General features: G+C 42.7%; 2 protein-coding genes across 7 annotated transcripts in view; both read left to right on the top strand.

The window, feature by feature from the left end:
* The window catches only part of atp7b (ATPase copper transporting beta), a 29,343-nt gene extending 23,632 nt beyond the window's left edge, over positions 1–5,711 (top strand). For all 6 annotated transcript variants that reach the window (XM_048978881.1, XM_048978880.1, XM_048978879.1 and 3 more), the window contains 2 exons: positions 483–585; positions 1,674–5,711. In XM_048978881.1, coding sequence (XP_048834838.1) covers positions 483–585; positions 1,674–1,872 — 302 coding nt within the window. In that variant the 3' untranslated portion in view covers positions 1,873–5,711. The remainder of the gene's footprint in view (positions 1–482; positions 586–1,673) is intronic.
* On the top strand, positions 5,118–10,987 carry LOC125709898 (transmembrane protein 272-like). The gene is made up of 5 exons (XM_048978886.1): positions 5,118–5,205; positions 6,166–6,245; positions 7,351–7,410; positions 7,601–7,683; positions 9,529–10,987. Exons 2-5 carry the CDS (start codon positions 6,188–6,190, stop codon positions 9,895–9,897), a joined length of 570 nt encoding a protein of 189 aa, XP_048834843.1. The 5' UTR covers positions 5,118–5,205; positions 6,166–6,187; the 3' UTR covers positions 9,898–10,987.
* The last annotated feature ends 3,094 nt before the right edge of the window (positions 10,988–14,081 follow it).

The following is a 14,081-nucleotide window of genomic DNA, read 5'->3' as shown; positions in this document are numbered from 1 at the left end:
GTGTGAGAGAGAGAGACTCCAGTAAGTTATTAGGAGAGCAAGCATAACATTTGTTCTGGTATCTGCTGGAAAAAGCTATGTGATGCTATGTGATTCTATGTAGTGCAGGCACTAGGTGCACCTGTAGACATGCCTGTGTGTGTATGTATGTATGTGTGAGAGAGAGAGAGTGCAGGCACTAGGTGTACCTGTAGGCATGCCTGTGTGTGTGTGTGTGTGTGTGAGAGAGAGAGAGAGAGAGAGAGAGAAAGAGAGAGCAGGCACTAGGTGTACCTGTAGACATGTCTGTGTGTATGTATGTATGTGTGTGAGAGAGAGAGAGAGTGCAGGCACTAGGTGTACCTGTAGACATGCCTGTGTGTGTGTGTGTGTGTGTGTGTATGAGACAGAGAGAGAGAGTGCAGGCACTGGGGTGTATCTGTAGACATGCCTGTCTATGTGTCTGTGGAATAGACATCAATGTATCACTTGCTGTCCCGCAGGCGTCTTCATGCCCATCGGCCTGGTTCTCCAGCCATGGATGGGCTCCGCAGCGATGGCAGCCTCCTCTGTCTCGGTGGTGCTGTCATCTCTTCTCCTCAAGTTGTAAGTTTACACACTTTCTGTGGCTGTGTGCGCCTATACAGCCCTACCTGTGATCTCAGCTGTTTGTGTGACTGGGCTGTGCTGTGATTGTGTATCTGTCCATTTTCTGCTTTCTCTATGTGTGGGTTGTGTTTCTCTAGTTGTTTCCCCAGGCTTTTACCTGAGACTCTCAAAGGCTTACTTATCATCCAGTCTTGTTGTCTTTTTCTAAATCTGAACTCAACGTATCTTTTGTGTCAAGTCCCTCAAAGTGTCATTATTGTCTCTTTTCTAAATTAGTTTTAGATCCAGTTACACCCACTGGTTTTTTGAGGATCAAATTCAGTTATGTTGAACATGAACGTTGTCCACCTGACACATGCAGATTGGCTCGTCAAGATTTTTCTCTAGCTCTCAGAACCATTTCAACATCTTTCACTCCGATCATCCATCCCTGCCTGGTGTGGTCCCTGCAGCCGCTGAAAATCCCTTATTCCTGACTGACTGCATTGTCAGTGTGAATTTGAGAGATGACAACAAAAGCAGTTTGTCCGTAATATCCAGTGCGAAACACTGCAGCAACAATTCTTCAGATGTGGAAACCATAAGGGGCATTTTAACGTGATCAGTTGCCATGCAAGGTCTGAATGTAGCTTGTTCCCAAATGCCTTTACTCCAAATGCACCGCCGTGGACCATAAACTCCCAGCTACAGTGAGCCATCACCATAGAAACCAGGAATCCAATGGCAGGTTTGTGCAAGCCAAGGGCTACATCTCTGCGCTGTCTCTCGGGGCTCCACCCACTGCAAGAGAGACAAGTTACTAAATTACTAAGCTGAGCCCTAAGCCCCCTTTCTCCTTTTCCTCCCTTTCCCACAGTGGTCTCTCATTCTTTCTCCTTCAATCCCACATTACCCACATTCTCTCTCACACAATTCACAGGTAGAAGCTTTAAAGAAGGGACAGTGTGTGTGATGATCATCATAGTGGTGGTATTTTGTTTGTGGCTTTATAGACATGCTGGGGCTGTCTCTGTCTGCCATGCAAGCTGAGGGCAGACCATCTCCTTCTGCTCTAATCTGTAACACCCCCACACACTCACACGCAGGTACAAGAAGACGTCTGTGGAGCACTATGAGATGCTGGCCCAGGGCCGGATGAAGACCCTCAGCCCATCCCAGATCAGCACGCACGTGGGCCTGGATGACCGCTCGCTCTCCTCCACGCTGTCCCGCCGGTGCTCAGCGTCACCTTGGGGGCACTGGTCCCTGCGGGGCATCATGAAGGAGGCCGACCTTGTTGTATAGGCTTCGGAGGTGGGGCGGAGGGCACTCCATGAAGGCACTCTGTCATCCCTAATTAAATTGCTGTGTGTATGCAGCTGGAGCTCACTGCCTGTTAAACTGTCAGTGCCAATGCAGTGTCGCACCACACGTCACAAAACACACAGCCCACCCGCCAGCCACCTGGCTAGACGTCTGCCTTCAGCATCCAGGAGAGTGATGGAACAGAGTCTCTGTGATGCTGAGGATGTTTATCTCAAAGCCGCCTTTTTGCACCCCTGAACCTGCAGTACTTCCTATGCTTTCTCTTCAGACTGATCTGTATTATAACTCTTGCGATCCAGGATGAAGTTTCTTCATCCTTATGCAAATTTTGTAATAATTACACCACACTTTTTACAAGTCAAGTTAAAATCTCAATGGACGAAAAGTACATTTTTTTAATATTCTGAAAATATTTTGATGTGAACACTTTTACATGATGAACAGCTGAAACCTTGCACCCCCCCCCCCCTTGGGTACTGACCTGTGAGCAGCCATGCTTATGAAACCAGTGTGCTCACTGAATCTGTCATTTACTACTTAGGCCTTACAGTTTGTTGGAATCCAGTGGATGGCTGACATGAGTTTGTGCATCATTCATCTACTGCTTTGGTCAATATGGTTTCTACTTTGATCCTTACTCTTGACTGGAAGTAATAATATAATATGACTGAGTTATTTCTGCATATTGTACATCCTAAAATTACAGCCTTTTATCGGTGTGTGGGTTAGGACACTATGTCTGTGATTGAAAGGTCATTGGTTCAAATCCCCTCTTTGTCAGAGTGATGTCACTGTTTGTCCTGGAGCAGGGCTGTTAACCCCAATTGTCCAGGGAATTGCTGACCCTGATTTCCATTCTAAGTCACTCTAGATAAAAATAAATTGTAATTTAAAAAAAAAAAAAACATATACCTTCCTACAACATTTAGGCCTAATGTTGTTCTTTTATTTAACTTGGTTTTTGTCCTATAAATGGTCGCATATATATTAGGGCTGTCAATAGATTAAAATATTTAATCGTGATTAATCGCACACCTGACCATTGTTAATAGGAGAAAATATAATAATTTTACGAAGATCTGGGAAGGCGTGAAGACGATATACTACGAAAAGGTCCTATATGAAAGAATTACGAAACCCAATAAACTTCAATCTCGGACACTGAAGAACACTCCGGAAAGCATGTATACCTTTTGACCGGAGACATACTCTCGTAGAAAATGACTTTAAGATGTAAATTATGCAGTTATGACATAACAGAAGCGGGCGACAGACCGCCTCATTCACATATAGCTAAAGAAATGCCTAAATGAAAAATAATATTAACCCATAAATAAATTATTTATATTTGCGAAAGTATTATCATATGTTAAGACATGCGAATGCGTCTATCGTTCTGAGAAGAGCCGCAGCCTGCATGGTATTTAAGACTATAGGTGTGCTTCGGTGGTAACTGATCTCACATCGACAGTAACTGCAAATAACTTTAGTGTTGTAGATGGACTCATCTGAAAGAATTTTGAAGCTGAACCTGCAATTACCTTTTTCTTTGTTCGTTATTTTTCCTGAGATGCCATCCGACTCGACAGGCGCTAATGGCATTAGAAAAATTTGTCACGTTATAATGAATTCCCGTTGACGCGCTATTATCGCGTTAACTTCAAGAGCCCTAATATATAGCCTATATAGGTATATATAACCTGTGCGTGTGTGTACAGCTAGTGAGTGGGTAATAGGACTTGACACTTATGCTGTCTGCCTTCCCCCTGCTCCCACATTAACAGCTGAGCCAGTGGGCAAACACATATACCCTGGTATTTGTAACCGACCGGTACTGTCTGCGGCAGAGAAGCTCAGGGTCCTCTGACCGTGTTAATGTGCCTCTTCTGATGGTCTCTTAGCACTGAGTATTGCGGGGCTGGGCTTGATATACAGGCAATTATACATCAACTGCATCTCATTAGTTTAGCACAGAAAATGAGGCAAATGAAGAGCAAGAAAAAGTTCTAGGGCTTAATGGAACCTAATTCGTATTTATGGCATTCCAGGCTTGCTGCAGCATTCTTGATGTTTTCTCCACTTAATTCTGCAATATCCGTGTGTAACTGTTACTGTATCAAATCCCAGATGACACGCAACAAATGGTTTTGTTCGGCAAGGTACTAGACTCGAATTGTTTATAACTATACAATCGTAAATGCAGTATTTCGTAGACTACAAATTTCACTTGCTAATAGCTTATGCTGAATAAGTGGTGTTTTTACGAACCAGAAACAATTTCATTGTTTTTCTCGATGGTAGAGATTCGAGGCTACTTGGATATGTCAATTAAGGGAATAGCAAAATTAAATTTCTTAAATTATTGAGATAAAAGTTAGAGACATGGATATGGTTCAGTAAAGTGCTTAAGTTCCAGTCGCATAGATCTTCTAAAACTATGAGGGAAATGAGTAAGAAATCATGCATTGTTAAAGTTAATGTGATGCCGCCGAACCATTTGCTTATGTAATTTTTGCGCAGAAACATTAGGAGGTTATGGAATAGCAGCAGCCCGTGCGTGTTCATCGTACACATCCTTTGTTTGCCATTTACAGCTTTTGCAATATATTATTTATTTGCATTTCTTACTGATCACCATACTGTCCTCTCATTGCGACTGCTACATGTACTACCAACTTTTCTTCTTACTCTGTTATTCTCATTCATTAAAGTAAGGAAATCGGCCATGCCCGAGAATGCGACAAATGAATGGATGAATGTTTCTTCATTTAAAAGACGGAATTACGTAATTCAGGTTTTGAGTGGGTGTCTTGAAGTACTACCGGCGGTGGTTGGGATTTAATTCTTTTGGCAGTCGCTAATCAGTCATCCATACAATCAATCAATCAATCAGAGATATCAATTTTAATATAGATGGTATTTATTAATTTAAAAAGTAAGATATTACAAAACATATCTCCAGTGTTAATATGTACAGATTTCTGGTGTACGGATGTTATAATATCGTGTAGTAATATACTGAACCATCAATTGATAAAACGGGGTATTAACATCGTACACATACAAACAGCGTACAGGGGGTCACATTAAGTCAGCGCATAGTTCATTTGACCAATCTTTTCTTCAGTACCTCGATCCGTGGGATGCTGTAGTGCTTCTGGCAACTAGGACTGAACAAACGGGTAGGTTTGCCTGCTTTTATTATAACGAGCCATGTGCAGCAGGTGGTCTTTCTGCTCATCTCCTCACTTGAAATGCGCCTCTTTTCCGCAACGCACGTTCGCCTTCTTCGTCTACCCATATCTAATTAAGGTATGCGCTAAACAATTGCATTTGTCACTGTACATACGAACTAGCTCGTGCATAACGTCTCATCATTTCAGTGTATCTATTTGTATTTCTGCTGTTTTTCTTTATATTGTATGTGAATGCGTGTGAATGATTTTAAGGACGATTGTGAACATCCACCTTCACTTAGACTCTCAACCACGTCTGAGAGAGCGGAGACCGTGTGATGTGGTCTCTTTGAACGCGTGTAAATTTAAACACTTTGAACAATGCCCATTGTTATAAATTCTGCTAGATTTTTGTAATAAAAAGTTTTAATTTATAGGTATGACCATTATATTTTGAACAATTAATATATACCTTTAAGTGTAGCTAATCGCATATGCATTTTTGTACCTGACACATCGAGCTGTTCTGCATTTTCAAATGTTTGCTATTCGCGTACTTTGAAATGTTTCACTTTCCTTGGTGTCATGAAATAGGTGCATATTTTAAATTGAAATATTAGTAATACATGTAAGGTAAATTAATTTCGAGCCTGTTTCACTTTCTTCTCATCGTCCGGCATTACTAGTAAGTAGTATTCACATCATTTCTTTTATTGAAAATGAATAACTGCGTGTTTTTAAAGTGTATTCGTTATTAAACCTATATGCTACATAATGTTGGTCACACAAACACCACAGTCACTGAGTATAACAAATGCCTTAGGGGAAAATTTAGTATAATCTGAAGTATACAGTTAGTATGCAATTCTGTGACAATTTTTAACTGTTATATATATAGAAACGAGTTAATAGCTCGCTCAGCGTGCTTTATGTAACATCGGTATGCTTTAGTCCCGTGCAGTAAATTTATGCTATGGGTCTACTTTGCAGTATCTAAGTGTTCGACAATGCACCGCTGAATGCCTACACTATCGGAGATACTTTCAAAACCCATGGTTAAAACTGAATGCGTCGTTTCAATGTCACCTTCTTCCAGGTGACCTGACTTGGAATTCGACATGGTAGCTGGTATCGAGAAAGCATGCCACCGATGTCTGTCTCACATTGCCGGTAACGGTGAGTGCGTCGAAATCTATCATTGGCCTGCAATATTTAAAATAACGACGAATCACGGTCCAAACCCAGCCTACTCTGCGGTACCAAGCCCCTGACAGCAGTGTGGGACTCAAGAAACATGATCAGTCAACATGATCGACAGTTGTTATGTAAATACCATCCTTTACAGCATTTAGTCTTTGCGTTCACATTGTTTCTTTGTTTTGCCTGTATATTAAGTTTTGTTTTATTTTATTAATATTTATAAACAGAAAATGAGACCATGGCTTAGTACTTGAAACAAGTTCACATGTCAAAATGCTTTCTCCAGTTGTAGTTAATATGATTATCCATTTTAAACACAATGACTAATTAGAGAACAGAGTGGGGCAAGCACTTAAATACAGACACCAAACAGTACTAATGAAGGAGCTGGAGTGAGACATGACCAGTCAACAAGGGTGCAGGGCAACAAGGCACAGGTGAAGTAACTAACACGCTTCAACACAGAACTAAGTTACAAGCCTGAAACTGAGGAAAGGTAAGGAAATACCAGACCAGGAAAATAAAGTACAAATTGAAACCAAAACAGAACACAAGCAAGGCAGACTTAGAAAAAGAAACATAAAACACTGGGGAACAAAAACTCATAAATACAAAGAAACAGATGAGGCTCATTAGCCAGCCTCAAACCCATAACAGGGGAAATGCAGTCTTCAAGCCACACACTCAAGCCATTGCGCCATGCAGCATTCCAGGGTGCAGGGGAAACACACAAGGGTTAGACAGGGACTGAAAAGTGGGATGGCAAGTGACACCTGCTGGTCAAATGGAGGTAGAGACATGAAGGGCAGGGGATGATGGGTGCTAACCCTACCAGGTCCTTAACTCCCAGCTCCAGGGGTGCTGCATGCTGGCTGAGCCTGCACTGTAACTCTCACTTGTTTGTGTGCCTCATGGAGAACAAGTGTGGGTAGTCAAAGAAAGAATCCCCCGGCACAGATTAACACAGTATCACTGTCCTGTTCTACAGTATATCCCAGCTTTCACTGACCATTCCACCCTGAATAACTGGATAATTAATGAGTCTAATTAAGTGCAATGTTCTCCTCTGTTCTCCTCCCAGCCTATTTAATCTCCGGGCTGCTTGCCTTCCTGGCCTTGCCTCTCACCATGGCGTTTGTAGGTAAGATTCACACCGGGAAAGGGGGTAAATATTCCACAGTTTGTTCATAATAAGAATGGGCTACAGTGACTCAAGCTGCGGGCAAAGAGGCTCTGCAAAGGGCTAAACTCCTGAGTCATAGCGATACGCATGCAGGTTAGCAACCTGCTGTCAGCGCAGACTGAACTCTGCCTGCCTTCATGTGTTTTAGGGGTGAAGACGCTACATGACTGTCCCATACAGCCCATGATCCCACTGTACCTGCTGGTTGGCGGTGTGGTCGGCAGCTTGAAGGTACCTCATGGGTCATCACTAGTACTGTACATCAGCTCCATCCTAAAGAACATCTTACAGACGGAAGGTCTAGGTTTCACTGTAGTCAATAGCATTTGGGTTTTTTTAATCTTATCAATCAGAGCAGTGCAGTGATGCCAGCAGCCAGCTTGTAGAGTACAGCATAGCTGCTTAGTCTATACTGTAGACTACACTGTAGCATGATGCACACCTCCCCAGAAATGTTACTACAGGTGACAGGCTATGGTGTAGGGCAGGGGTGCCCAACTCCAGTCCTGGAGGGCCAGAGCCCTGCACATTTTTGGGTTTCCCCTCATTTAACACACATGATTCAACTCCTTGTTCTAATTACCACACAGTTCTTAAGCTGAATCATTTACTGTATGGTGGAACAGGGAAAGAACTAAGCTGCACAGGACTCCAGCCCTCCAGAACTGGAGTTGGGCACTCCTGGTGTAGGGTATGGCTTTGGGTATCCTACTAGTGATGGTGTAGATTCTACGTAGTTCTAAGTGTAAATCAGCCATAATATGCAAGAGTCTTTGAGTCTATTGTCGTAGGTTGCCCCTGCATTGGTTATCATAATTGGATACAAACCCAAGTTAGCAAATCATATAGGTGAGGCACCCTATATTGCCAAAAGTATTGGGACTTTTCATTTCATTCAAATCATTGAATTCAGGTGTTCCAATCACTTCCATATCCAAAGGTATATAAAATCAAGCACCTAGGCATGCAGACTGCCTCTACAAACATTTGTGAAAGAATGGGTTGCTCTCAGGAGCTCAGTGAATTCAAATGTAATGTTTGGTGGAGATGGGATTATGGTGAGGGGTTGTTTGTCAGGGGTTGAGCTTGGCCCCTTTGTTCCAGTGAAAGGAACTTTCAATGCTGCAGCATTCAAAGTCATTTCATGCTCCCAACTTTGTGGGAACAGTTTGGGGGTGGCCTCTTCCTGTTCCAACATGACTGCGCACCAGTGCACAAAGCAAGGTCCATAGGACATGGATGAGCGAGTCTGGTGTGGAGGAACTCGACTGACCTGCACAGAGCTCTGACCTCAACCCGATAGAACACCTTTGGGATGAATTAGAGCGGAGACTGCGAGCCAGGCCTTCTCATCCAACATCAGTGCCTGATCTCAGAAATGCTCTCCTGGAAGGTTGGTTAAAATTCCCATATACACACTCCTAAACCTTCTGAACAGCCTTCCCAGGAGAGTTGAAGCTGTTATAGCTGCAAATGTTGGGCCAATTCCATTTTAAACCATATGTATTAAGAATGGGATGTCATTAAAGTTCATGTGTGTATAAAGGCAGGTGTTTCAATACTTTTGGCAATATACTGTATCTGCTCCTCTCTTTGCCAGTAATTAGTACTCAGGCATAAGCTTACAAGCTTGGTGGCTCTGCTGTTCCTTAGAGTCTCCTTTGAACCATTGGGCCACTTGTGGTGCATTTAGAGTTATTGCATTCTCACTTTGGGCTGTCCTTATGGAATCTGGGGCAATTTACAGTAATGGGCCTGTTTAATGAAGCAGTGATCCAAAATAGCTATTCTCTTTCCTGGGCAATTTTAATGTTACGACAAGGTGTTATGAGTTTATGAAATGCAAGACAGATCTCAGGGAGGTAAGAGGAAGGACACTCACATATGTAGCTCATGTCCTGAGTGACACCCTTTTTTGCATTGTGCACATGGCACCATTCTGGCTTGTTAGCTTGTAAAGTCTATAGAACTACTTCTAAGATCAGTTTTATTTATAATCTCAATACCTGGTGGCCCCAAACCCCTCAATGTGTCACATCACCATGCTGTCATTTATTTGTCTGCATGACGCGACAGGTCTCTCTCCTCCTGTATGATGCTGCCAAGATGAGGTCTCTCCTTTCCAAGTCTGTTGTCATCGGAGATGACGATGATGACGAGTACCCATGGCGACAGAATGCGCACAAGTACCATGTCCATGTGGTCCTCAGCATGTTCCTCTTTATCTGGTTCATCCTGGGAAATTACTGGGTGTTCTCCGTCTACGTGCCCAACTTCATCCCGCCCTTCCACAGGCCGCAGGACTACTGCCGCAAGTCGCTCTACGTCTTCTCCGTGTTTGTGCTGGCGCTCGCCCACTCAGCCCTGGTGCTGCTGCTCTGCTGCACAATCTGCCTGTACTTATGCTCCCGTGTCAGCACCCGGGACGACTACGGCGAGGACTGAGCGCCCCACTGGGCATCTGCAGCTGCTGCTGCCACTGCCTGTAACATCACTGCCACAGCGGGGTTTTCTATGTGGCCGCATTCTGCTCCCTGTTCCATCGTGATGCAGTGCTGATGCGTTAATGCAACTCTACGGTACCAATGTAGCATGCTGCAAAACAGAAAATCATCCAATATGATTGACATAGAATATAATTTCTTCAAAGGGCACTGCCCAGTCATAATTATGCAAATGCAATTCAAAGATGCCCTTTTGACCATAAATTCTAAAAAGGGATTTTAAATGGCTGTAAACACAATGGTATATTTTCAAACAACCATCATAGCCTAGATAACTGCACTCCACTGCTTATGAGTCTAGTTCTGGTGAAGTGTTCCTGTAAGGTAGGTAGCGGTGCCCTCTCATAGACACTGTCGAACCCCTGCCTGCCAGTGTGGGTAGTATGTGAGTTATTTCATCAGGGCAGATTTTGCTACACAGAGAAGCTTATTCAGTTAAGAAATTTCAGACGTTTCTGCTTCTCTGCTCATTTATTTTATCAGTCTGATCACATTTCTTTGCATGGCTCTAATTGGACTGATTTCATGAAGATTCTGCTTATGTCGGCTTCGGGGCTGGAGCTTAGTTCCTGTTTCAAGGGGAAAATCTCACCTCTGCTTTTCCGCCTGCACTTGCTGTTCCTGCATTTTTGTAGTTTGTCAATTAACCTCAGTTTCCTAATACATATTCTAGTGTTATGTAACAAAAAAGCTTTTAACAGATCATTTGGTGTGTTTAACGGTTTTAACAGTTAGAGGTATTTTTATGGATTTGGATGCTGGAGTTACTCTACCTGCATGAAAACAGTGGTGTTTAGTTGCTGATGTTCATGGTTTGTGTTCAGAATGTGTTTGTATCTTGAGGTGTTGTTACATAGCCACACAATAGCCTTTGAGAACAGAGGAAGATTTGGATGTTCATGTGTCTGTGTCCATAACTCAGTAATATCCATAGCCTGATCCATAATGATTTTTAACATTTAACATTCTGAAAAATACACACTTACATCCATGCACTTTCCACTGTGCTTTTCCGGGTCAGGGTGGAAGGTCGGGGGGGGGGGGGGGGGGCAGCATCTTATGAAAGAAAGCAGGGGTGCACCTTGAATGGGATGCCACACGAGCATTCACAAGCACAGCCACGGAATATAGACAATTTAGACATCAGAGGAACATAAATATTTATATATGCACCAAGTTTCACAGCAAAATGTACTGTATACCTTTCAGATGTGAATCTATAATTCCATGTCTTGAACTCTTCATTTTTTTCGAGATTTAGTTCTATAATGGTACAGCTGTTCTAAATGTTACATTGGTAAATGATGGTGAAGATGAAAAGTCTGTTTGTCATATTTGTCATATTATATTAAATTACTGTGCATTTATAGTTTCTGTTTTGTAAGAAATAAAAGAACGCAAGACTTTCATGTACAAATCCTTGTATTTTTGTTTGTGTTTCCTAATATAATCAACATTTCAGCAGATGGAAGTAAAATTATTTTGACTGTGAAGACTCCCTTATGCTTTAAACATGTGATACTTTACATGGCTTTTCGATGAGACACACAAACACAGGTGAGAACAATTCTCAGGGTCTGAGAATATTTAATTTTTTGCGCGCCCATGCAGCCCCGACATCATGCCAGCGCATTTTTGGGATTTCATGGGCACTGACCGGTCTTCTATTGCCCATTTGCAGGGAGTGAGGCCGCCCTCCATTTTTGAGATGCGCCTGCTCCTTGCTGCTTGCCGCACAGCGAGAAGAGGAGAGGGGAAGGGCGGGGCAGGGCGGCGGCGGATTCTCTGGCTGGCTGGAGCGGCATCTAATAAGCAGCTCGCAAAATAAAACAAAATAAAAACAAACAAACGAACACAAAAGCACCAGACTCTCGGGCTGGGGGATGGGTGTTGATACTGGAGTGCAAAATTAACACCGATGGAAGATGAACAAGAAAAGGTCAAAGCCGTCAGGTGCTCAGTTTAGAAAAAAGAGAAAAGAAGAGGAGGAGAAATGAGCGAAAGATAAAGGTAAGCAGGTGTGTCATTGGATAATGGCCGGTATTATGCATGACATGTATCCTGAAACAAGATAACATTAATTAGTAGGGATTGGGAAAACTTCTGTTTACGTTTGTTAGATATTAATTATCCATTAACTGGAAGAGGTGTATTGTTGATTTGTCTCCTATTCTCAATGTATCACGAATTATAATGGCTGTTTGTTAGCCGTTTGAATACTATGCTACGCTAAAACCGGATGATAGTATTCTGTTGTAGCCTAGATGACTTAGCAAAAAAAATCCCTTACACTATAAGGCTACATTATTTAGGAAAGTTATCTTACTGTAATTACAGAGTAATGCATTACTTCTAAACACTGATGTTATGATAGCCTATTCAATTAAATGCTTGTTATACATATAATTCTGAATATTTGATAAATTGGGCGAAATTATATGTTTGTTTTAATTATGAAAATGATGCATGCATGTATCAGAGTTTTATAGTGGGTTTCTATTCAGGGGCACTTCTGAAACATTTTGGAGCACCCTCTGCCACTGCCACCGCCCAAGATGAGGAGCCGTCCACCTCCTCAGCCACATACTGTATGTGTCTCCACAAATGTCTGATCCCAAGGATGAAGACCCAATGGCAGCCACTTCAGGTGTGATTGTGTGTAGCCTGAGTGTGTGCGTGTGTGTTGCATAATATTTTGCAAAGACAGTTCCGCCACTATGAATGCTGTGTATTCCAAATAACTTGTGTATACTAATGTTCATAGAAATGCCTGGAGCAGAAGCCGCTGAGGATGAGCCCCTGCCTACAGACATCACTGACTGCATTCGAATACAGCTGGTTTGCAAAGGACAAAGTAAGCACCTGACTTTGTTTTTCCTAGAAATGAGGGTGATGGAAGAAGTGGCCACCACCAGTATTTTAAGAAAACACTAGTTAGCGGTGAAAAGATGCCTAGAAGCTGGTTGGTATATTCTGAGAAAAACAACAGCCTTTTTTGGCTTCTGTTTTCTAAAAGATGCATCAATTTAACAAGTTCTGGACTGACAGATTGGAAGCATGCCAGTTCTCTTCTCACCTCACGTGACAATAGTCCTGAACACCATAACTCCATGAAAGCATGGACAGAGCTGGTAGTGAGGATTAAAAATAGTGAAACAATTAACAAACAAGAGATGGCACTTCTGTAGGCTGAGAAAATAAGATGGAGAGCGGCGCTGACTTGTCTCACTGCTATCATTCAGTCTCTCGCAATCAGAAATTAAGCACTAAGGGGACACACAGAAACATTGTTTTCTCCATCAAATGGCAATGTTCTAAAAGAAGCTGAACTCGTGGCAAGGTTTGATCCCATAATGCAAGAGCATATTAACCGTGTCCAGAAAGGCACTTGCAGTCAGTCTTTGAGGAGGAGGTGGGATCAGACAGATTCAGCATTTGTACAGTGGTATGATATGATATCCTGAACCAAACCCACCATGTGAGCAAGCTCATGCAGTCTCCCAACATGCATGTGGATGTAGCGGGCAATCTCCTCAAAAAGACAGAGAGAGGTCTCCGCAACTACAGGGCAACAGGCTTCGCATCTGCACAAATGTCAGCCAAGGATATGTGTGAGGACATGAACGTAGAGGCTGTTCTACAGCAGAAAAGACAGAGATCTACAAAGCGGCACTTCTCTCACAAATCATTTGATGAGCCATTGAGTGATGACTTAAAGTAGCCGGAGGTGACCTTTTTTAATGTTGTTGTTGATGCTGCAGTGTCTTCCATCCAAGAGAGATTCACCACATTGGAAAATGTGGGAGAGAAATTTGGAGAACTGACAGACACATTTTCCAAATCTCTCAAATGATGACCTCACTGAACAGTGTAAGGCCCTCAGAGTGGGTGTTCGCCCAGGGCACCAAACAGGCTAGGACCGACCTTAGTTGGCGCCCCATTCTGGGAAATTCCCCAATAGCTTCCCGGATAGCCCTGCAGCCCCTCATAGGACAATGGATGGATGGGTGGATGGATTTTATTTCATCTTACGAAAACGTGTTCTTGCAGTTTTATTTTTCATTTTTGTAAATGACACTTGACAACCCTGGTAAACTGTCCTACACAGAATGTAGCACTTAAACT

This window comes from Brienomyrus brachyistius, chromosome 16, assembly GCF_023856365.1.
Source record: "Brienomyrus brachyistius isolate T26 chromosome 16, BBRACH_0.4, whole genome shotgun sequence".
Classification (NCBI taxonomy): domain Eukaryota; kingdom Metazoa; phylum Chordata; class Actinopteri; order Osteoglossiformes; family Mormyridae; genus Brienomyrus; species Brienomyrus brachyistius.
This window is presented reverse-complemented; position numbering and strand designations above follow the sequence as displayed.